Source organism: Alosa pseudoharengus, unplaced genomic scaffold (genome assembly GCF_046254945.1).
Source record: "Alosa pseudoharengus isolate Yale_2024_CS ecotype anadromous, Long Island Sound unplaced genomic scaffold, YU_APseudo_1.1 YU_APseudo_1.1_scf_14, whole genome shotgun sequence".
Lineage (NCBI taxonomy): Eukaryota > Metazoa > Chordata > Actinopteri > Clupeiformes > Clupeidae > Alosa > Alosa pseudoharengus.
The window spans coordinates 22,865,949-22,890,641 of record NW_027468609.1 but is presented as its reverse complement, the minus strand read 5'-3'; the positions used below and the strand labels follow the sequence as shown (position 1 = coordinate 22,890,641).

The 24,693-nt window shown below is 43.8% G+C and overlaps 2 protein-coding genes across 3 annotated transcripts in view; one reads left to right on the top strand and one right to left on the bottom strand.

Annotated features, from left to right (window-relative positions):
- kcnn2 (potassium calcium-activated channel subfamily N member 2) overlaps positions 1–3,498 on the bottom strand; it is a 31,448-nt gene extending 27,950 nt beyond the window's left edge. Inside the window, exons 1-2 of the mRNA XM_076283263.1 lie at positions 2,731–3,498; positions 2,171–2,266 (exon numbers count right to left, since the gene is read on the bottom strand). Coding sequence (XP_076139378.1) covers positions 2,171–2,266; positions 2,731–3,498 — 864 coding nt within the window. The remainder of the gene's footprint in view (positions 1–2,170; positions 2,267–2,730) is intronic.
- A 5,070-nt stretch (positions 3,499–8,568) lies between these two features.
- The window catches only part of smarcad1b (SNF2 related chromatin remodeling ATPase with DExD box 1b), a 28,742-nt gene continuing 12,617 nt past the window's right edge, over positions 8,569–24,693 (top strand). The window contains exons 1-13 of one of the 2 annotated variants that reach the window (XM_076284212.1): positions 8,569–9,022; positions 9,356–9,488; positions 9,655–9,730; positions 11,182–11,230; positions 11,448–11,533; positions 13,565–13,663; positions 15,159–15,237; positions 15,520–15,986; positions 16,631–16,827; positions 18,476–18,566; positions 19,279–19,378; positions 20,194–20,253; positions 20,405–20,480. In XM_076284212.1, the coding sequence (XP_076140327.1) occupies positions 8,935–9,022; positions 9,356–9,488; positions 9,655–9,730; positions 11,182–11,230; positions 11,448–11,533; positions 13,565–13,663; positions 15,159–15,237; positions 15,520–15,986; positions 16,631–16,827; positions 18,476–18,566; positions 19,279–19,378; positions 20,194–20,253; positions 20,405–20,480 (1,601 nt within the window). In that variant the 5' untranslated portion in view covers positions 8,569–8,934. Of the gene's footprint in view, positions 9,023–9,355; positions 9,489–9,654; positions 9,731–11,181; positions 11,231–11,447; positions 11,534–13,561; positions 13,664–15,158; positions 15,238–15,519; positions 15,987–16,630; positions 16,828–18,475; positions 18,567–19,278; positions 19,379–20,193; positions 20,254–20,404; positions 20,481–24,693 lie in introns of both variants that reach the window. The other variant, XM_076284211.1, reaches the window with a different exon arrangement.

Here is a 24,693-nt window from a genome sequence, read left to right as displayed (position 1 = left end):
CTAAGACACTTACGGAAATTTCTGGACAGTAATCTTAATCAAATGTTAATATCAGATTACTGCTAACCTCACAATGTCAACCAAACGGCTAGCTTATTCTATGTAGATTTAAGCAGCAAAGGCACACATGCAATTCACCATGATTTGGATTTTCACAGTGAAACTAGAAAATGTAATTTCGAGGAAATTACCAGTGCATGAAAATATAAAATACTGTATATTAACATAAAATGCCAAACAAACTTTTATTTGAAACAGTTGGCAGGAGTCATAGTTGATAACAACTGACATTTGAAATGGCTGAACAGTTAAATAGTTGAGTAGTTTAAATAGTTACATTATTTAATAGTGAATTATTGTAGTGAGGACATGTATTTTGAAACAGTTGTGGGCAGAGGAAATAGTAGTCTTAAGAGAGCCAGATTGTATGCTTAAAGCCTGAGACAGAGTATATAGTTTAAAAGTTGAATGTAGATAGTGTAATGGATGTTGATAGACAGAAAGTTGAATGGATGTTGACAGGCAGATTGTTTAATGGATGTTGATGTATAGTTTAATGGGTGGATGAGTGAATGGTTTGAAGAGGATGAATGGATAGAAAGTTGGATGGAATGTGCCTTATATCCTTGTAGAATGGAGAGACAGAGAGAGTTGGCCTAGTTAAGCAGAAAGCAGTTGATACAGGTGCATATCAGTTTAAATGGCCCTTTGATGGGTTCTAGTAGTGAGCAGCTGGAAGTTGATACAGGTGCAAATCAAGTTAATTAGTCCATTGAGATGTCATAGTGCTAATGCAAAGTTTATGGGGAAAATAAGCTTGTTTTTTATTAATATCTCAAAAAGTATAAAGTTTACAAAAGTGAAAAATACATTCCCCACGTGTCCTTTTCAAGACCTACGTTACAAAGGTTGAACGAAGTTTCTACGTTAAACGGTTAAAGCTGAATTAGACGCAGAAATTTGGTGGGAAGAATAAGAAGAAGAAGAAGAAGACTTCGGATAACAGAACAGTGCATTTTCATGCACTGTAATGAGCAATGCAAAAACAAACCTAGTTTCCTTGCAAAGGGTAGTACTAGCCTCGGGGAATAGGGCTCTGGTTAAAAAATTTGCAAAGGCCCTACAAAATGGTCCGGTGTTGCCCAGTTTTCTCAGTTAAGGAAATGCGGTCTGAACACAAGCACCTTTTCAATTTAGTGATGTATGTCACCACTGTTCAGATGAATGTCATTCAGGAACATTTGTTATCTTAATTAAATGGTACTACAACAGAGACATAACTGCTGAATTGCACTATTACACACACTCTATTTCTCCCCCCCTCTCTCTCGCACTCATTCACACACACACACACACACACACACACACACAGGCCTACATACACACACACACACGCACACACACACACACACAGACATGCAAATAATGCAACAATGCTTTGACGCAAGGTCATAAAATTGAGCTTTGTCCAAGTGTTTGAACCATTCTGGCTACGACGACAGTCCAGTAGTCCAGTTCAGCCTCAGAACAAGGCACGCTACCACAGAAGAATCACAAGCTCACTGTCCCTGCGCACCACACAAAGCTGCTGAACTAGTCTCAGAGGTAAAGATTGATTTATTTTGCTCTGCTGAATTTTATGTGCACGTTCTTTGAATCTGAGCTATTATGTGGCAATTTCACTGGCAACACACATGCTTTTTGCTGCCTTATAGTGTTGACACACTGTCTATCAGTCTCAAAGTGTGCCTCTGACCAAGAAATGCAACATGGGCAAAAAGATAAATATAACATTATGTAACAAACAAATAGTTACAATATACCAAACAGACATCACTGCATATACCTACATTTACAGGCAAAACGAACTCCATATTAAGTATAGTAAAGTTAGCTTTTGGCATGGGATTCCACATGTCATCACACTAATTAGCTTCCCTCTACATGGATAGGAGCATGCACCTGGGGTAAAACCACTCATCAGCCTCATGTGAGAGTATTCTTCTCTCTGCCTTCTCTTCCCCAGTACAGTGGGTATCAGCCTACATGCATGCTCCTCGCCCCAAGACCAGAAAGCACAACTTTTCATGTAAGACTGAAAGTCACAAAATAATGGCACACATCCACACTAACCAAAGAGAACAATTGTGATTTATAATGATTGATTTACCTGGATTTCCCTGGCGTGATATATGATAATCAAACCCAGAAGAATGATGGTTGAAAGGCTGATCAGGCATTTTAGAGCTAATGAATACAAGGACTCCTGAAAGAGAAGAGCACACTTACATACCTTTACAATACAGGTCATTTTTAATTCTTTACTGCTATTTGCATGCAAGGTTTAGTTGAAATATGTATAAACCAAAATAAATATACTGTAGGCTACAGTTTGGTACTATGTTCTCATGTCCTAAAAAGTAAATAATAAAGAAACCTTATTGCTTTAAGTCAGATAGGCTACATCTATCTTACAGCAACATTTCGTGTGTCATCTGTGGGCTATCATTTTACACGAACACCTGTACAGGTGTGCCTGATGACAGTGGCCATTAGGAGAATAGCTTCCTAAAACAGCTTAAATGTGCCTGGCGATGGGCTTAAGCATGACCTTGTTCACAGTGCTTTTATGCACTTCACAAACTTGTGCTTTCCGTCTGCTGTCAACCTGAGCGCTAATGTATTCTGACCTAGATGAGGAGCTGCACAGCTCGGGATTGAGTTACGCACCTTTCCATATGCACCCCACGACAGTTCCGTCTCTATGACCATAACAACGATCCCAAACATCCCAAAGATCAGTGCATAGTCGCTCAACCGTTTTCTCTTTTCAAATAAGGCCCTTCTGTGTCCAAGCTTTTGCCCAATGTTCTGGTTCTTCTTTTTGCCCGATTTGTTGCCACTGTGGCTACATCCACCCCCTCCATCCCCCGATGCGTAAGGCATAAGAGTGGTCGAGTTGTTCTCCGGTTTAGAGGCTAGAGTGTCCGACGCATCCGCAGTGGAGATAGGCTGCAGCGGCTGGGACTCCGAATCAAACTCGTGTACGTTTCTGCGGGACGAGCTCAAGTTGCTCAACGGCCGCATTACGCCGCCGTTGTATCTGCAGCTGCTCATGGCTATTTGCTTATAAGAGTTACTCTCTCTGCGGCTGCTGGCCGGGCTGCCCCGCTGCCGACTGTGGCACTGCTGATGGTGGTGATGATGATGTCTGGATGAACTACCATGACTAGAGGGCGTGAACTCGCAAGCGCTTAACTGACAGCCTTGTCTCAAAGACGATACGGACGGTGTCCTTAAAGTTCCGTGAGGGGTAGGCGACGTCCCGTGAGAAATTAGGCTTTTCCGTGCATCGTAGGTAGAGTTATTGCAGGTGCAACCCCGGTCCTGCTGGCTGATGGAGCGTTCTTGGCGTCCGCAGTAGTGCTGGTACTTACAGTGTTGGAGCTGCTGCTGCTCCGGATAGAAATCGTTCTGCAACTGCAATGGGCTTTCCATATCAGTGCTGCCGTTTAAAGCAGCAGGCGGGCAACACCGAGCATCTAGAGAGGGGGCGTTGTGGTAGGTGCGTGAGGAGAGCGACAGGGTTAAGATAGACCCTTATCGGCTCCTGTAGAATTTAAGCCAGGTATGCGATTGGATGTGCGCTCCAAAACAACTGGCCTGACGTCACCTTAGGCAGGTTGTTACATGTGTTTAAATATTAATTAATCTCCTTAAAATTACCAGTTAAAAATCAATCGTCATCAGCGCTGCACTTTTGAATTAACTAGTGAAAATACCCGGGGAAAACTACAGCTAGCCCACGTTGTCAACTGTGATGCTGTGTGAACTAATTCCTGGAAGTATATACTATATATGGCACTTGAACGGTTCCATTCATATTTTTTACGTAAATGGAGAACATGTGCATCATGCAAATAACGTTTTTTTGTAACAAAGTAACCTTGATTATTTGTGTGCTCTGGTCGACCATCGAAAAAGAGAACCTTTAAAAGACACATCTTCCCCCATTTTACGGTTACTGAAACCATTTAGGCCTATGGAATATAATGTTTTACCACATTCTCGCATGCTGCTAAACGCTGGCAGTGTAAATAGTTAAATCTCTGTCCTTAATTGTTTATTGTAGATTATTTCAATAGGGTTGCATAGTAGTCTAGACTAGTCTTCACATTTGGGAAAGCGAACTTCGACTATAGCCTAGATAATCAAGAAATGACACAATAACGACGACTTTGACTCCACTAGTTAAAACAGACGCGGTAGTCTTTATCTGATAAGGCTCCACTAACTATTGTAGGTGATAGCGCGTCCACATCCTCGTTCCGGCGAAATTCTGAATTTGAATGAGTGTCTCCAGCTACTTAGTCTTCAACAATAAAGGTATATTTAGGAGGTTGATATTAGCATAGACAGACGGTCTGTGTATCCTACAGACTGTGCTGGAGGCAGTGCGCCGCCGCCGCCGCAGCAGCTACCGCAGTCGCAGCGCGTCACCGCGGGACATGAATGAGAAACGCGCCGCGTCAGCACCATCGGAAAATCCTTTGTTACGCCATGACTCATGCCAATTTGCTTCCTCAGAAGGATCAAGGACAAATCTTGTAGCAGCCCTCTTAACAGCTATAGTAAATCAAAATGGACACTTGGACACACCGCGCACCACTGTCCAACACACCACTCTCTCCACCTTCCTCCCTCATCCCATTAGAAGAGAGCGCGAACCTCACCACTGATAAACTGAGCAGAGAAAGCTAGATTTTCACCAGTTTCACTGTCGCAAAGATACGCGTTAACTTAAAAACCAGAGCTTGGTTTAGCACCTACATTGGACGAAATCTTGGAATGTATTAAAGTCGCTAGCGGTGGTGTATTTTGGTTTGGGTAGGCCTAACAGATGTACCCAGATGAATCATTAACACACATGTGCGCTCTAATTAGCAAAGTGCATTACTGTGAAGGATGAGTGATAAGTCTAACACACAGTGAATTACAGTAAATTAAAGCAGAGAGAACCATTTTACTTTATTAAACTGAATAAAGTAAATGGTTAAAATAAATTACTTTTGTCTATGTATATTTAGGCTAAACATTGGTCAAATTTAGGCTACAATATTTACTTATTGATTACTGCCAATATTTTCTTTCTGTCTTTTTTTCTTTTTATAAATCAGCTGGAGACTTATTTCACTCCACACACTCTTCCAAATCCTTGTAGATGTTTGTGGCAGTTAGTACTGTTTGTGTTGTTCCATCTGACACTTTACATTTAATACCAATTAGCATGTAATCAATGGGCTAAAATGGACTCCTGGATCTCACCCAGTTGCTCTAGGTTGTGGATGAAACATGTTTGCTGTGAAGCCAGGTTTCTTCAAGAAAATCGATACTGATGCGTGGATAATGGATTTCTAGCATTTGTCACCACTGAATATGCATAGCCAGCAGTGTATGCACTGTGCTGGTATAATTTCACAGACATCAGCTGCTTTGATCTGATGGATGAAGCATCAGACAGAACTTTGCGTGGCACAATATGAGAGAGGACATCCCACTCTGGCTCCCATGAGAATTATGTTACTTATGGTACTATCTGACATTAACCTTACTCTTATTCTTCAATGCTTTGACATTGAATACATGTTGTCTTATTTTGTTATGTATTTTTTTTATTTAATCATGGCACTCACATTATTCCAAGCGAGCCCTTGCAAGTAAAAGGCAGAGCCAAGTTTAAAACCACACCGCATAAACATAGAACGGATAAAAACAGGGCTCTTTGGTTCTGTCTCATCTGAAGATTGGTGTACATCTCAGTTTCTCTTGTATGTTATTTCCAGCCCTTTGTGCTTGTAACAGACTGGAATTTGCTGCAATCCTCTGTGGTTGTTATTAATGGACTAAAGGAGTTATGTGGCCCCGCTGGAAGTAATATATTGACTCATATTTGAGTTACTGGAGTGCGATAAAGCAAGCCTGAACCCAATCATCCAAACAGGGCTCAGTGCTGCTCCTGTCATAAATTTGCCCGCGAAAACCTTCGGCAGTGCAGGCACATCATCCCAAGGCCATGGTGGCCTCTCACTTGGGTCACCCTACTGTGATAAGTTAATCTGTATGCGGTGGGCTTCTGATAAAAGCAATAAAGCTCCAATGAAAGACACATCCAAAACCCACCATGTTTTGGGGGAAAAAAACAACCACATGCACAGAAATGATTTTGGTGTTGCTCTCTCCGGATACAATACCTGTGAGAAGGACTAGCTGCAGACATTTTCATTCCTTGAATATCAGGGACTGTCTCTGTGATTATGTTGTTTTTCCCTGAGTGTTCATGTGCTTTGCCGTCGGAATGTGTGAAACACATGGATGCCACAACAAAGGTTAAAACATATGCTAACTAATTATAAATAAACAACTGTACTGTATTTGCTTATTTTGCAAATATGGTGTAAGGTGCTTGTGAAAGAAGGATATGCAGCTTTCAAGTGACAAAAATGGGCAAGTTTACATTAAAATTGATGGACTACATGGAAAGTCTACTTGGACTTCAAATGAACTACATGACAACAAAAGTAACAACCAGCCCACAACTGGGCAACTCCATTAACAAAATCTTCACCCAGTTTCCCACCTCTTATTCTCACATGAGGTGACATGAACGATGATGTTTTCACTGGGAAAAAGGTTTTTCTCATGCACATGAATGCACCATGACTCTAGGCCTATCGCTTTCTAGGTTCAAGGTCAAGGTTCAAGGTTGCTTTAGAGAAACTCGCTTCCTGTCACTTTTCACTGTCCTATTTGAGTAAAGGCAACCCCCATAACCCCCCCCCCCCCCCAATATATGGAAAGAAAGACAAAAAACATGTAAATAAATGAATAACACATGGTGGCCCCAAGGTTTCCATGGGCCCCAGGTCACCACCTGCATACCTGTGCCATGTGTACAGTACTGCCTGGGACAGGCCACTGGTGCAATTCTTTTCAATCTTTTATAATTCAGGCTTATGTTACCCCTCGGCCGCTGCGCTCCTCCAAGGAATGTCGTCTGCCACTGACCCCCCCACTGACACAACCATGGCAATCCAGACTTTTTTTCATCTGCCCCCTAGAGTCCCACCAGTGCAGGGGTGTCCCTCTCGGTCTTCAAAAAAAAAAAAAAAAAAAAACTCTTGAAGACCTCTTCCAAGAATACTTCTTCACACACCTGATAGGGCATTTACCATGCTCTTCACTCTCTTCGGTCCTCTACCTCTTTCCTCTGCACTTCCCTCTCTTCCCTCCTCTTCTGCTCCTACCTTTTGACTAGTAGGATACTTAAATGTTGTTATATTGCTGTAGTAGGCTAGTTAAATGTTGTTATATTGCTGTAGCTGTAGCTTAAATGTTATTTTATTGTTGTAAGTCGCCTTGGATAAAAGTGTGTGCCAAAATGGATACATGGAAACGGAAATCATTTGTGTGCACTTTTTTTGTGTATTTAACTGAAGCTTTTGTCCAAAGCAACTTACAAAGACCAATTGCAGGAACAGCCCCTCTGGAGCAACTTGTGGTTCAGTGCCTTGCTTAAGGGCACAACAGCAACCAAATATTGAACCTGTGACTTTCTGGCTATATTGCTGGCCTTGGCCACTACACAATACCACTGATATGACATAATGTGGCACAATTTAAGCCTACTTTAACATGATTTTGAATGGAAAATAATATTTGGCCCGTCTTAGACTCTATTCCTGGAGTGAGCAAATCATCACAAGATGATAGGCTAGACTTAAATTAAGATATTTCCCCAAATGTTTGTATTACATATAAATCAGGGTATTCCTGAGTCTATTGATATTTAATCATTCTTAACTCAGTCACACATTTTATTATTTACTTATTTTCGTTATGTTCTTTGACCAACATTGTGGCACAAATTCATGGCTCTATGGTAGGCTATAATTAGTGGGTGCTCTCACTTCGGAAAGGAAAACATGGTACTCATGCAAATCTAGGAGATTGAATTGAAAGGAGTCTTATCCAATACATGGGCCTATTGACATATCACTTGTGTGGGATACAGGAGAAAAATCCGTGAGGGAAAACTGTGTACAATGGGGTAAATTATCTTCCAAACAGATGGTATGCCACAACGCAGAAATCACACTATTGTACTGAATAATGTAATTCTAACCAGCAATGAATCCCAATAGCTCAGAACTGTTATGTGGATTGGTTGGACACATCTGGGTAGGCTACCCAGAAGCTCACATGCAGTGGACATGGACCATCAGCCTTTTAAAGTAGAAAGTAGGCCTACTCTGATTGGCTACTTTCAGAGGTTGACCATGTGATAAGGGTTGCCAGATATCTTAATAGTATCAATTTCCTGCAGGTATTTGTCTATTGACTGATTGATTTTCTTGGACATTAATTGGAAAGTATGACTTAATAACGCGAACATACAAGCAACCTAGCCCTGAAACCTCACTAGATTTCTGGTTGGGGAGCACAAGAAGGTAGAAGCTAGAGTTAGAAATCTTACCTATTTGGCAACTGTGGGTCTCCCTGTGACAACAGTGCGCTACGCTAACATCATATCGCTTCTTTGTGGTGTAACGTTATTCGTTCCCACAGTGGAGCCGTGAGGAAAATACATGACCTGCTTATTTTGTGTGTTAAGGGTGATTGGCTATATGAGTTGTCTAGGATGACACATTTAATAGCAGCACAGCTGGCATAGGAACTTAGGGTTGATAGTTTATTGCTGTGGCAGCAGCGCTCATTCAATTGTTAGCATGCTAGCAAGTTGGTGTTAGCACACCCACCTGAACTATGTATCAAAGGATAAATGCACAGTGTCTGTAACGTGAAACCAGATCATAAAGACACAACTTTGCATGGGTGTAGCTTACTGCATTGTTTACGGAATCACCAACAGTGAAAATGATGAGGAATAACAAAGGAGACACTAAACATAACGTTAGAACTACCAGCCGGAGGAAGGATGTGCACAAAGATGTATCGTTAACTGGTAGGCGTTTTGCAAGTCTAACATTAACTGAGATGAAAATAACATTAACCATATTTGATAGATAAGTTAATCATGAGATGAACGGTTTAGTTTTTCTGTTTATTCCACCCTAAAACATTTTGGTAACCAAGCTAACCTCCCCTTTTCACGAATGAACTACTGATGTAGCATAGTCTGCCATGCTAACCCGAATGAACACACACTAACACTTCCTCTAGAATTCTACTATCATACGGGAAATAAAGTATCAGTAGGCTAACCTGTCTATGAGGCAAACTGACAAAGTTTAACCGACCCTTCCTAACCTTTACACCTTATATCGTTCATTGTCAGGCGCGATTGTACCAGAGACCCCGGAGTCCAAACGGCCCAGTGGACCAGGGTCCAGCTGTATTGTGCTGGATTCAGATCCGGGGGCAGACACGTCTGACACGGACCTGTCGGGGAGCTCACTGTTCAAAGACAAGTAAGTCCATTAGCGAGGCGCCCCGTTTCTCTTCCCTAACCACCATGGGGGTCATCCCACGTGGAGTCTTCAAATGAGTACGTAATTGTGCCAAACAGCCAGGCTCTACCTGGCTTTCAACTCGTAATGTAATCTCTAACTTCTTATGTGCTCATGTGTCTTCAAGAGAGCAGGAGCAGTCTGACAAGAATGTGATTGTTCTGTCAGATCAATCAGAAGAGACTGAAGATAGTGCAGATGAGGTAAGAAGCTCATCATCTTGGGCACAGAACCACAATGTTGGGTCTCATTTGGCTTTGCAGAAGACACTATCCCAAAAAAACTCTTTTGCATGCAGTCATGAAAGGTTGAATGGCTTGACATCTCATTTGTCACTGATCATCTGTCTTTGAATGATGAATTTTTGAACAACTGACCCTTATACGAACTTGATTAATCCATTGGTCATATCAAACAATGTCAATGATTCACAGCACTCTTTTGATACATTGCCACTTTGAGCGCTTCAACAGAACAAGTGCCCTTATTATAAAGTTTTTGCGCTAAAGTCAGTAGCCTACAATGCTCACAGCATCCATCATTCCATTGTCGTGCTATGCCCAGCATAGACTCATATTTTGGTTTATGACCTTCAAACGTCAGAAGTCTTTGGCCCAATTCAAGCACAGAAATGGGACGCACCCCTCTGTCATTCCTCTTTTAGTGCATCAGCTGTGCATGGAAGTTACTAGAAGCAAGTCCTCATATAGCTTGTTTTGGGTGTACAGTTGTGCTTGCTTCGGTGCAGTACAAACTTAGAGAGATTTTAAAAGGTGCAGTCTTACGTTATAATTCAATATAGTTTGTAACAATCATCAACGCAAGCTCAGGGACACTGAAGTAAGAGGTGTATTTGATTGGCTGTCGAGTTTGGATTGACTTCTTTCTCTCTCTCACACACACACACACATTACATATACCCCAAATTCCTTTACGGTGACAGGGGCGTAACATTCACCTGGGTGATGCACGGCAGCCATGTTGAGTTTAGGTTTTCATTGATCATCCACCAGAAATGAGGACTGCACCTTTTCATTTTTTACCCTATTTCTGAAGGTGCTCCCACTCTAGGATTGAACATGTGATTTTTAAAACCTAGAATTAAAGGTGAGGTTAAAAGCAGAGATGGTTGAGGCTGTTAGTACTCCAGAGTCTTTGTTGACAGTCTTGAAATTCTGTGCTTTTTAGGTGGTCAGAAGGTTTGTGTTGTAGTGGAGATTAATTATGCATAGGTATATCAAGAATTTCTGGCCTGTTTCACAAAGTTGAAAAGCTGTTCATTTTGTGGTTGTGTGCACAACTTACACAACTCATACATTATTTGTGAGACAGACTTGTTCATAATAGTTTACATCACATTAATTATAGTTCAGTGATTGCAAGTCATGCCACTGTTAAACAGGTATTCACAAATTTTATATTGGGGCAATATGTGGCCACAGAGCTTGCTTTCACCGCATCTGGTCAGGGATTTAGTGACCTCAAACTAACTTAGACAATACAGTGTTTTCTGTATAATTATTCTTTCTTTCTTTATTCTTTATTTAGCGGTACCTTATTGTTTCTGTATGTGTAATGTTATGAAACCTTTTCCACCATTTCCATTGCTGTTCCTACAATGACATGCTCTGATAGATTTTCAAATAAATTTCAGGTGAGCCTCTCATCGCCTCAAGTCTCCACAAAATGGTCAGGAGAATCAGGTTAGTACCCCCCCCCCCACACACACCATGACAAATCCCAGGGTGATACCTCAGGCGGACATCATCAATACTACTGAATAAGACTGGATTGAACAAGTAGGCTCATATGCTGTGTGTGGTCATCGCCCTGACATTGATTGATGTAGAGGCAGCCTCCTTGTATGTTCACATGTCCTTGTGTGTGTGTGTGTGTGTGTGTGTGTGTGTGTGTCTTCAGAGGCAGCCTGTAAAAGGAAATGGGAGACAGACGAGTCGCAGCCGAGTTCTGATTCGCTCCCCAGAAAGAAGCGGAAGCCATCCGTGGTGAGTTCACGCGCATCTGTTGTCCCTTTGTTGAAGATAACATACCCCCCCCCCCCAAACACACACACCTCCTCGGCACAAGGCTTTATCTCATCCATTTCCCATGCTTATTTGCTTTACAAGGTGTTTACATGACGTGTCCCTACTCAAGGACACTGCAACCCCCCCACCACACACACACACACACACACACACACACACATATGCACATACACCTACACACAGACACACACACACATGCATATACATACACATGCACAAACATAAACACACTTGAGGTCTTGAATACATCCTCCAGGTTTGTCCTCCCAGCGAGCGATGATGTAGTGCCACACCGGCGGGGCCATTTGTTCTTGTCACGGCGAGATGCATGCTGCAGGGAGCCGGTCCTACATGAGCAGCCCTGGATGGCACACAGGCGGAGCGCCCCGTCTGGGATGCTGCCAGCCAGGCTGGAGGGAGGGAGGGAGGGAGGGTGGGTCGGGGTTGGAGGGAGTCTGCCGGTCAGAGACTGTGCAATTTTGGCCTCGATTCAGTCAGACCCAACAACGCCGATTTGTTGTGCAGTTTGAGTAGGCTCATGTCGCCCAACTAGAAGATGTACCAATCAACGTTCCAGCTCCCAAGTTGATTGGGTTGGATTTCTGGTATGTCAGAAAAGTTTGTTGGCTGTCTTGCAGTGTGAGCAGTTCGAACCTGCAGTGTGAGCACGTCAATCACAACCGATTGAAATGTGTAGGGTAGAGCCTTGGTGTACGCGACTGAAAGAAAGTGCACTCTGCCTACCTGGCTGTAAGGGTTTGAGTCTGAGATAAATGTAGGAATTAGTAGGGCGATGAACGCACATGGAGGTGTGTTGTGTGTTTGTGTGTGTGGTGTGTGTGTTGTGTCTGTGTGTGTTGTGGGTGTGTTGTGTCTGTGTGTGTGTTGTGTATACAGACAGAGCTTGGGCTGGAGTGCTGCGGTGAGAAGCTCGAGTGATGGGCTTTTGGGAGGGGTGGGGGGCATGAGTGGTTAAAGTAGAAGATAGATGGGGATCGGTGTCAGCATGGTTTGGTTGTGGTTTAGATAAAGATGTCTCTTGAGAGGAGAGGCTTTTAGCTGAATACCCAGGAGTCATTCTCTTTATGGAGTTGTGGTTGGCTCTTGGAGAGAAGATAAAAGGGTTTGGGTTCTCTGTGCAGTCAGAATGGTAGCTTTATTTAATATCTTGTGGGGCATGGGCAACTGTGATAGAACAGATTATAGCTTTAAGGGTTTATCTTTTGGGTAGGACGGGGAAGGAGGAGGGCGTGGATGTGGGATGTTTTTATTTATTTATTTATTTATTTTGTATTACCGAATAGTTTGATTTGTTTTGGGCAAATAGGCTTGGTCAAGATTCAGGATCTCTGGAGTATGCAGTTGACAGGATTTTAAAACAAACCTGTTTCTAGTGGTTCAGTGGCCCCTTTCAGGCAGACCTTGAAATCCACTTATTTTTAATTATTAATTAATTAATTTGGCTGACTCTGTTATCCAAAGCAACTTACTGATGTCAATTAATAGCAGGGCCAGTCTCTTGAGCAAATCTGGGTTAAGTGCCTTGCCTAAGCCAAGGCACGACGGTGGCATCCAGGGATCAAACCTGTCACTTTTCAGGCTACTACTGCATGCTAACTCAGTCTCGCACTTTAATTTAATGTTTATTGTCTATGGCTATGTCTATGTCTAAAGTATGTCTATGTCTGTATTTATAGTATGTCTATGTCTGCATGGGAAAGTAAGAAACTAAATTTCAATTCTTTGTATGACCAGTGCATGTAAAGAAATTGACAATAAAAGCCGACTTGACTTGACTCGACTTGACTTGACTAACCTGGCTCCTTCGCCACTACACCAACTTCATATTAATGTTTCAAGACCTGCTGAGTACATGGGTGATGAGTGATTTGATCCATGCGTTTTTTATGGGGCTGGGTCATCATGTGTATATCTCAGTGTTAACCGAGCGGACTGTGTGGTTTTGTCCTGCGCCCGGGGGATCAGCAGACCGACGATTCAGAGAACGAGGGCCCAGAGCCCACCTGGAAGGAGCAGGAGGACATGGTGAAGAAACTGCAGATCCACTTCCCTCACCTGGACAAGGAGGTCAGTCAGCCATTACTATACTAACAGCATGGTCAGAGAGAGCTCGATGGTGTTTTAAGCCCCCAGCGTCGTCTTCCAGGCAGCGCTGCCACCGTTGACTTAAAGGCACCTAATCCTAACCCTATCCCTAACCTTAACCCATGCCTAACCCTAGCGCCTTCCAGGCAGCTCTGCCTTGAAGACAACGTTGGGGCCTTAAAACACCAAGAAACTCAGAGAGAGGCTTATGTAAGAGAGGGATGCGAAAGGATGTAGGTGTGTTGATGCATGGGGTATTGTATTTGTATTTGTATGTCTATCTATATGGACTACACACTGTGACTCTGGGTTCACTTGAAACGCTTTTTGGGTAATTGGTGCTGGAACCTATAAGAGTTTCTGTCATCATGTCTGACGAAGATCCAGGGTGAACAAAACGTTGCTATGTTTTTAAAGTAATAAAGTTTATATTTTTGGAGCAATTGCAGTGTGCAGACCACACTTCTTGTCTTGCACCTGCGGAAAACTTTTCTTTGAATGTGCGCACCCACTCTCCAAAATGTGTTTCAAACTGGGAACACTGATGATGGGCTAGGCCCGAAACCTTTGTAACCTATTGTGTCATGGCCTGGAAGACCTTTTTAGCACTTTTAATATATTTTTGATATCATCCAGCCCCTGTGTGCGGTTTCTTCTTTTTCCACACCTTGGCTTAACTTTGTTTTGTAGCTAAGCACCGGCCGAAACATCTTTAATCAGACTAAAGGCGCAGGTGCCACTCCTACCTACGTGATGTTGATGCACAAATGGGTAAACCATATGGTAGTTTGGTGCATAAATAATGTATTAATGGATAATAATATTAGAAATAAAATGTATTATATATAAAAATTATATTATACGATTAAAGGGCCATTCACACCAAGAATGATAACCGTAACGATAACTGAAAGTTACACCGACAATATTGTTTTTCATGACGTTATCTTATAGTTTATATGTGGACGTTGTCATTCATATAATCTAAAACGGTACTTTTTTGTGGTTATATCATTATAGTGTGAGGGGCCCTGAGGGATGGATGAGTTGGGTAAAGAGGTGAAAGGATGTGGTGATATTGATGCACAAATAGATGAACCGTATGATGGGTTTATGCATACATATGAATGGGTATATTATGTTGTATGTCAGTCGGCAAACTACTTACATGTATGTAATTAATCCCAAAACTTCGTCCAGGTAGATTGTTAAATAGATCCTCTTTTGACATTGTGCTGTATTGTGGTGGTATTGGGCTAACATCTTCACTCCAAATCACCACCATTAATATGAGATATACTGACACTGTGTGTGTGTGTGTGTGTGTGTGTCTGTGTGTCTGTGTGTCTGTGTGTGCGTGTGTGCGTGTGTGCGTGTGTGCGTGTGTGCGTGTGTGCGTGTGTGCGTGTGTGCGTGTGTGCGTGTGTGCGTGTGTGCGTGTGTGCGTGTGTGCGCGTGCGTGTGTGTGCACGTGCAGGGACTGAGGGATGTGCTGCATGAACATGACTGGCTGTATGAGGACACACTGGAAGCTCTGCGGATGTTCTCTGAAGAAGGTGAGAGTCCCACAGGAGCCCACGTGTGACCTGGAGGAGTCCTGCTCTGGCTCTGGCTCTGGATATCTGGCATAGCATGGATCTTCCTCTGCTCCACTCCAGAGCTGATATCGGAGTTCCCTGCTGGGTTCCTTTGTTGTGGACTGAGAGTACTGTAGACACCGTCTCTTTCAGTGTGGATTCACTGGGGAAATGCTGTAATGTCATCCTGTTTGAAATATATATCTCTCTCTGTGTGACCAGGAGAAAGACTAACTCGGTGTCTGATGTCCTCATTTCCAGCCGAGGTGCCTGCAGAGAACGATGCTCCTTCCCCCAAACCCTCCAGGCGTGACGTGTCCCCTCCCTCACGGTCCAGCGTCACACGGACGGCGTCCCAGCCCACTGAAGCCACGACCAAACCTACGCTGGAGCCATCCAGCCCGAAAAGACCTCACAGAACCGCAGAGGAGGTCCCACAGAACGGAACCAGAGTGCTGCGGAAACGGAACCCGCGGCCTGTGGTGAGCTACGACTTGGACTCCGACAGCGATGGTGGTGTAGCCAAGGCCGTCAGTGACTTTGAGGCGTTGACGTCAGACTCTGATTCGGAGGGCGAGGGCAGCGAGCGCCTGACCGCGCAGACGAAACAGATCTTGGACTTCTTCCAGGAGGCGTCCATGGAGGAGCTGTCGCTCATCGAAGGCTGCTCGGCCAAGAAGGCCCAGAAGATCGTGGAGCTCAGGCCTTTCAAGAATTGGCGAGACCTGGTGAGAGTGCCCTCAGTAAAGAGCAGCACTAGCTGTCACTCACAGAAACATACATAAACTCGTCATCTTTACTTCTTTGTTGACTTTTCTGTGCAGCTCTGTGTGAAATCCCCAGTACTCATCACTAAAAATGAACGGTGTACAAATGTGCTTCGTCAGCAGTAATATGTGTTAGGCCAAGGGTGTTTTTTCACTAGAATAAGACTTTTTTAAAAAGTGGATAGGGTTATCAGGATTAGTACTGCAAACTACCAGTAGTAGCCTATCTCCTGATCACTGTGGACTGTTGCACTAGAAGGAGGCAGTTGTCTAATGTGTTTTTTGTTGATATCTAAGCATTTACACAAGTGTTTATGTCGGTTATGTTTTTGTGGATGTATGTTTATTTCTGTGTGTGTGTGTGTGTGACTGTGTGTCTGTATCCGTGTGTGTGTGCATGCATGTGTGCATGTGTGTATGCGGCTTTGTAACTCTAGGAATTTACTTGTGCTTGATGTGTGCTCCTTCTTGACTTTTACATCTTTGTGTGTGTGTGTGTGTGTGTGTGTGTGTCCGTGCGTGTGTGTGTGTGTCTGTGTGTGTGTGTGTGTGTGTGTGTGTGTGTGTGTGTGTGTGTGTCCGTGTCCGTGCGTGTCCGTGCTCAGGATAAGGCCCTGAGCGGAGGTAACGGGCTGTCGATGGAGCTTCTGGCGGGCTGCCGGGAGGTGTTGCGGGAGCGGGACGTGGTGCAGCGCCTCATGGGCCACTGCGAGGAGATCGCCCAGAAGATGAGCCGCGACGTCACCCAGGTGCTGGAGAGCGGCACGGGGTCCATGGAGCAGCCACGCGTCCTCAACGACACGTACGTGGATCGATTTTCACTGAAAAAGATAAGACCTACTTAATTAATCCCAAGGGAAATTAAATGTCACAACAGCACCATCCACTGAAAATACACACACACACACACACACACACACACACAAAGGGGGAAAAAAGATAGTCACACCAGTTTGTCAATGCAGCAATGAGGGGAGGAGTCATAGGCCCCTATCTTGCACCCGGCGCAAGGTTCGCAAAGCTTATTCTTATCTTACACCCAGTCAGTGACGGATTTTTTTTAACTTTTATTTTTTATATAACTTGCGGCCAGGGGTGTGATAATTAGCAACATAAGGTGTGGTTTGATCCAAAAATCACTATCTTATACCCTTAAATACCCTTACGCCACTGACAAAGAATATTTTTTTTCAAGATATGTTTTCGATGGTAACCTTGTCGGTCAATTTGCATGGTTTAGTGGAATACCTGTTCCATGCGGTCTCATTCAAGCAGATTCCTTCAAATGCACCGCTGACTATCAAAATACCGATGCGCTGGACCCAGCAGTGGCGCAACTGGCTGGGGCACCTGCCACGTACGCCGGCGACCCGGGTTCGATTCCTGCCCCACGGTCCTTTCCGGATCCCACCCCTGCTCTCTCTCCCATTTGCTTCCTGTCACTCTCCACTGTCCTATCATTAAAGGCATAAAAAGCCCCAAAAATATACATAAAAAAAAAAATACCGATGGACTATTTGAAGTTGTGCTGCTTGCTGTTAAAGGGATTGACAGATGCCATTCTCATTGGTTTAAAAGATGTTAGGCCCAAAACACACCTGTGACTGATTAAGAAACAAAAGAACAACCTTTTTGCGCCAAGCACCCGACGTTTGATCACACAATCAAGCCATTGAATTAGTGAATGTGGACTGGACACACCTTTAATGAATATAAACTTTACGCCTCTGACCCTCCGTTTCTGATCGCCAAAATAGAGCCCTTAGACTGCCAGAATGTTAACGCGCGACCTGTGCTTGAGATGTGTGCCTCAAAGAGGGCAGTATGAATGCTCTAAGCACAGGCACCGAAATTAAAGTCCGTAGGTAATCCAGGGGCCATGTACATACAGCACCGAGAGTGTGTGAAACAGGCCTGCTGAGGAGAGCGGCTGAATGTCTTCCTCAAAGCTCAAATTCACTTTCACAAGCAATTTGCATTTTGCTTTGGAATTTACCGTGCGCTATGCTGAAATCCGTTGTAATGTTTCGGAGGCCAGATAATCATCGGCGGAAAATCGTGGGCGTCTCTGGCATGGAAGTGGGGAAGAAAGCAGAGTGGTGTTTTTGTATGCATGAGCAGCCCATCTCTGAAATGGAGCTATTTTCTAAAGTTTCAAGCTCTTGCTCAACCATATGTTGATTTGTTGTTATTGTTGTTCTAGTTGTTTTACATTTAAATGTTTAATGTTTTGATGTTTGGGGACCTCTAACATCTGTGTGTGTGTGTGTGTGTGTGTGTGTGTGTCAGTGTCTGTCACAGCTGCAGCTGTAAATACAGAAAGACCTTTTCTTTTTGTTTCTGGTAAATGCTGCATGTTTAATTTAGGCAGAATCCTTGGTTGTGTAATGTGTAATGAATAGTTGATGTGTATAGCTTCATCAAAGTCGTGGCCTGGTGTGTGTTTGTAGGTTCAAACTGAAGCCGTACCAGCTGGTGGGACTGCGTTGGCTCACCCTGCTTCACCAGCACAACCTCAGCGGCATCCTGGCAGACGAGATGGTGTGAATTACCCTCCGCTACAAACACACACACACACACACACACACCTCCTAAATAATACACACCACCATGCTCTCCTGCCACCACCCCTTTTTTTTGTTGCCGTGTGGATTGGCTGCTGTGACCCCGTGCCCAGCTTAGAGACATGCCATCCCCCAGTCGCTCGCTCACCCGCCTGGCGCCAGGCACCACCTGAGCTGGGCATCATTTTGGCAGCGATGCTGTCAAAAGTCAGCAAATAATTAAAGGGCATCTAGAATTAGTAATAGGTTTTTGCCATTGACCAGGGGTCATGCGTCTCTGTGGACCTCAATGGTGTTGCCCAGAAATGTTCTCAGTGTATCACCACCATAGCTGTTTACAGGTCTCTTAGCCACACTGCATTGTCCTCTATGCTGACTTCTCCCTGTAATCTACATACCTACTGTTACTACAAGGAGAATGTGTGCTTCGACATTAGTCTGAGGAAGGGTTTGCCTTGGAACGTAATTAAATATTTGCTCGGGAGCTACGGGTGTGCTGACTTTTTTGTTATTGCTGTGACTATTGCTTTGGTCCAGAACCCTAAGTTTAGAGTACTTGGATGTGCGTGCACCTTGTACACTTTTCATGCTTCGACATTAGTGCCACACTATGCATATGTTTTCCACTCCGCTGGAGTGGACATGTATATTTAATGCCTGTGTCGTCGCCTGTCCTCTGCCGTCTGTAGGGTTTGGGGAAGACCATTCAGGCCATCGCCTTCCTGGCCAGCTTGTATCAGGAGGGGAACCGCGGGCCACACCTCATCGTTGTGCCTGCCTCCACACTAGGTAAGAGGCCACACCCCTCTCCCACGGGGCATGGTCTGTATGTCTATCAGAAACTACTGGTGCTCAAAGTGAAGGGTCATTCAGAGGCATCTGTTGAAGAGTTTACCTCTCCTTTGGCTTGTCCTGCACAGGGGGCATGATTATAAATTGATATGTGGAGATTGGTACGTCATTGGTCAGTTGGTGGGTTTTTGATCTATTGATTTATTGATGGAATGTTATTTGGTTGATTGATTGGTTGGTTGATTCAGTTGCCCTAGAGGTGTATATTAGTAAGAGTAAAGTGGTATGTTGAGGATAAAGATTAAGGCTGAAGGCTTTAGGCTCAACATACCACTAATCTCACATTTGGACAAGTTTAAGTTAAGAACAGTTTTACTAACTACTAACTACTAAGTTTGACTAACTACACAGTTCCTAGGGCATTTTTTCTGTTTTCATTTGCATACAGTAGGAATTCTGAGAATACCAACGGACAGCACTGGTATTTAGATACTAGCTACTGAAGTTTATTGACAAACTAGAAGCTCATGGAATCTCTGTAGTATACCACTCTGGTCTACCTTCTCCTTACCTGCACTCTGTACTGCACCCCTGATTACCACTTAGTGCGTGTGTGTGTGTGTGCGTGTGTGCGTGCGCGTGCGTGCGCGCGTGCGTGTGTGTGCGTGTGCGTGCGTGTGTGCGTGCGTGTGTGTGTGTTTGTGTGTGTGTGTGTGTGTGTGAAGCATGCTGAAAGCCTGCTGTGTTCTGTGTGTTCGGTGTTATTAAGAGCATTCCAGAGCATGCAGACGTGACCTTGCTCTGTGTTGCAGATAACTGGGTGCGTGAGCTGAATCTGTGGTGCCCCAGCCTTGAGGTCCTCGTTTATCACGGTGAGTTTTATTTTTCATCCCTCCTTCCTTCCCTCCCTCCCACCATCACACACTGTTGCTGTCGGTTCCTCTGCTCCCACGGGACGGCAGGACATTCCTGTGCCCACATCAGCTGAGAGCTCACTCCTAACTGTGGTGTCACCTGCTGCAGGCACGGCCGAGGAACGCCGCTTCACCCGATACGAGGCCCTCAACAACATGGTGGAATACAACATCATCGTGACCACGTGAGTGTGGAAGCCCGACACACGAGAACTACAAGCACCTCATTTGAACAAAAAAAGAACTAGAAGCACCTTTCACAAACATATACTATACGTTTATATAAAGCCCCTTTTCCAAAACGCTATAACCCCTTTTTTTAAAACAGGAATTAAAGTCATGTTATTTAATTGTGTATTTCAGGTAATATCAATGAAACTGCACTTGTGGTTTTTTGATTGAGTAAAGATAATTCAAATAGCAATAACCCAGTTAAGGTTCCACTGAAATTACTTCAAAATTTAAAACAATTATATATGAAAATGCATTAAAATGGTGGATATAGTGTTTTGGAAAAGAACTTCCTATTAGGGATGCATGATATATCGGCGGCCGATATATTATTGGCCGATAAGTGAAAAAATGAAAATATTATTATCGGTCCAATAACAGAATTCTGGCCGATAATTTGCGCCGATATTTTTTAAAGTCCTAATTTAGGCCTACGTAAGGTCCGTCTGGCTACACTGAGCTACTTGAGCTTGGTTGGCTATACTTTTTCCTCAATATAATGTCAGCGGTGTGAATGTATTTCACCACTCTAACAAAATCTGTGGATATGCGTTCATTTGGGAATCTGTGCATCTCAAAATCCTCTCGTGAATGATCCACCATTTAACCTTACCAGAGCGAAGCTCAGCCCTATCTAGAGTCGTCTTGTGCTGATGTGTTTGCACTTTACCGCGCTGGTCGGGGAAACAAATAAACAAACTCGTTAGTGGGACGAGTACATAAGTAGGCCTAGTTCTAAGTTGTGTTTTAGTATTATATTTGCATTACTTTAGCTTGGGTTTTGTATTATTACCTAGAAATATGCCAACCATTCCTGCTTCAGTTCCAGACAGGTTATCATAATAAGTTATTAAAACCTTCGGGCTAACCCCTTTCATTTCTGCTGCAGCAGGTTGTGCGCAACAGAGTAGACGGACATAAGATACAGTCTGAGGAGTTGCAGCTTTATTCAGTTACCCGCAGTTGAAACTAAACCTAAGTTTCCCTCACAAACTCTGATTTGGTCGCTATACTGTAGCTTATTCCCAGCTGAGCCGTTTATGAGTGTTTAGTCCTAAATGAAAACGATTCATACTCTCTAGCCACTCACTCGCAATTCACTGACGTCAGGTTCACTTAAAGGAGCCACACATACTGTAGGGCTAGGCTACTGTTATGTTGACTGCTGTACTATTGAGGACTATTATGAGTTTTGTCCATCATTTGGTGGTAGGTAAAATTACTGCTATAAAATTATGCTTATTAAATGCTTTCCCCAAATCACTTTCAGTAATATTATCGGTTATCGTATCGGTATCGGCCACAACAAACCAATAAATATCGGTTATCGTTATCGGCCCTAAAATTCCATATCGGTGCATCTCTACTTCTTATATTTTTATATGAAGGGCTGGTTTCCCATACATGGGTTATGCTTTGTCCTAGAATAAAAGCTATATTTTCAGTGGAGATCTTCATTTCCTTTAGTCCAGGACTAGGCTTGATCCATGCACAGACAAAAGGCCTTATACTTGTATCAGTAATCATTAAGCTGAAGGCTGGATGAATGATGAGTCATCTTGACACATCTCACTCAGTCAATGACTGATTTAGGAAGAGATTTAAGGAGGATTTCGAAGCTCTGATTTAGATTTCTATCCGAGTAGTTGTATCTGTGTACTGCCCGGCCAAAAAAAAGGTCACACACTCTAATATTCCGCCTTTAGTTTTGCTTACGGCACGCAATCACTGTGGCATCGTTTCCACAAGTTTCTGCAATGTCACTTTTATTTCCGTCCAGCATGGCATTAATTTTTTCGCCAAGATCTTGTATTGATGACAGGAGATTCAAACCACTGCGTAAAGTCTTCTCCAGCACACCTCAAAGATTCTCAATGGGGTTAAGCTCTTGACTCTGTGTCTGATGATGTCTCATGCTCCCTGAACCAATCTTTCACAATTTGAGCCGAAGAATCCTGGCATTGTCATCTTGGAATATGCCCGTGCCATCAGGCAAGAAAAAAATGAATTGATGGAATAACTTGGTCATTCAGTATACTCAGGTAGTCAGCTGACCTCATTCTTTGGGCACCTAACGTTGCCTGACGACCTGACCAACTGCAACAACCCTAGATCATAGCATTGCCCCCACAGGGAGGCTCTTACCTATTTGCTTAGTTAAATACAGGTGGTGACCTTTTTTTTTGCCCGCACAGCGTATTTCAGTTACATCGAGCCTCATGAGAGCTAAAGCATTTGGATGTTAGTTTAATCTGTGCTAGGTTCATATGTGTGGCCGGAGGTACCATGTATTCTGATCTTGTGAACGGAAAATATCTCAAGAACACCTTGATGCATGTTCAAATATGGTATGGACATTCACTTGGACTAAGAGATCAACTGGTTAGATTCCTATCAGTTCTATATGCTGTGTATTTTCTTGTACATGTCTTGCTGAACACATGAATATCAACCAGAAATGCACGGCTGTGTTAAGGCGTACCACTGCAAAGCTGTGATTTGTGTTTCTGGGAAACTCTGGCATACAGGGGATTTTTCTCCATCTGGAGTGCTTTGTGTGGCTGTGGTTACTCTCCCTCACTCTCTTTGCCCTGCTGTCCTCTGGCATGCATTAGCTTCTGTGCTAATGGCTGGGACAGGACAGGTAGATGTTGATAACCAGAACAACGATTCCCGGGTCACCGAAACACCAGGGAACATGAAACCCGAAATGCATTTTTTGCTAAATAACTACCCACACCGTTGCACCCAAGATGACCACATTTTTCATGGTATGTTGGTCTTAAAGGCCTGCATCAACCTAGCCCATAACCACTAACCACTAACCCCCCCAGTAAAACATGAAAATGCAACAACATGCCGCTTTTTTCACCACTATCTTCGGTTGAGATGTTCTGAACTGCACCAAATTTCATGTGTATGATTACCCTGACAGCCTCTGGGGGTATGCTAGTATTCATGGAGTTCCATCTATGGGGGCCATACAAGAGATTAACATTTAGTGACTGTACACTCATCAGGCTGTAGATGGTGGTGTTGAGCAAAGGGTTGCCGGTAGAGGATGATGTAGAAATGTACTTTCTACTAAGATAAAAGGTGCGACTGTCACACACTCACATACACACACATACATACATACAAACACACACACACACACACACACACAGACATAAACACATACACACATAAATACACACACGCACACACACATATAAACACACACACACACACACACAGGTGCATGCACACACATAAACACACACCCACATAAACACAGATGCATACGCACACATACACACGCACACATACACACACATATACACACACACACACACACAAGCAGGCACGCATGCATGCATGCACACGCACGCATGAGTAGGGTATAGAGTAGGAGATAGAAACAAATTGACAGCGGTCATGTTTTGTACCGCTACACTGTACATCTAGTTTGTATTGTGGTGAGAGTAAATTCAGCGTTTTCTTTGTAGTCGTCACCTCCATTACCTGTGGAAGGAGTGCTGAGGATGCCGCTTATAAAGCCAAAGTCCGGGGAAGTAAACATTACCTCATTGCTTTTTTTTATTGACAACCTTTAGTATTGAATTTCCTGTAATGACTATCGATCCTCCATTCATTATCATTAACGATCATTGATGAAAGGAATTGTTGAAAATATGCACACCTTGAGCAAACCTGGGAGGTTGCAACTCGCCTCCTCTGCATATATATAGTACATTTGGCGAATGGTTTCAAGAGTGGTAGCTCCAGCTCCAGTCAGTGTATCTCGATGCATGAGTGATACTATGTTCACCTTGAGAAAGAGTGACCTGACCAAGCCCGATCTGGACCGTGCCCTTAGTTCGGGGGAAACTTGAGTGCGTCACCGAAACGGTGTTGCCCTTTGGCCCGAGCGGCCTCCCTTGCCGCTCCGCCGTCTGCCGGCCTCCTCAAGGTTAACGAGGGAAAACGGTGAGCCGTGTCCCCCTTTTAGCAGAGGGCGTCCTGCGTTAATGGAGCAGTAATGGTAATAAATGGCTCGCCGTAGAAACCTGAAGGCGCTCACTCGCTCGCTGGTGCTGCTGGTGATGAGGAGGGACTGTGTGTGTGTGTGTGTGGAGGGGGGGGGGGGGTAGAGGAGAAGGGACTGGTGTGTCTGTATGTTAGTGA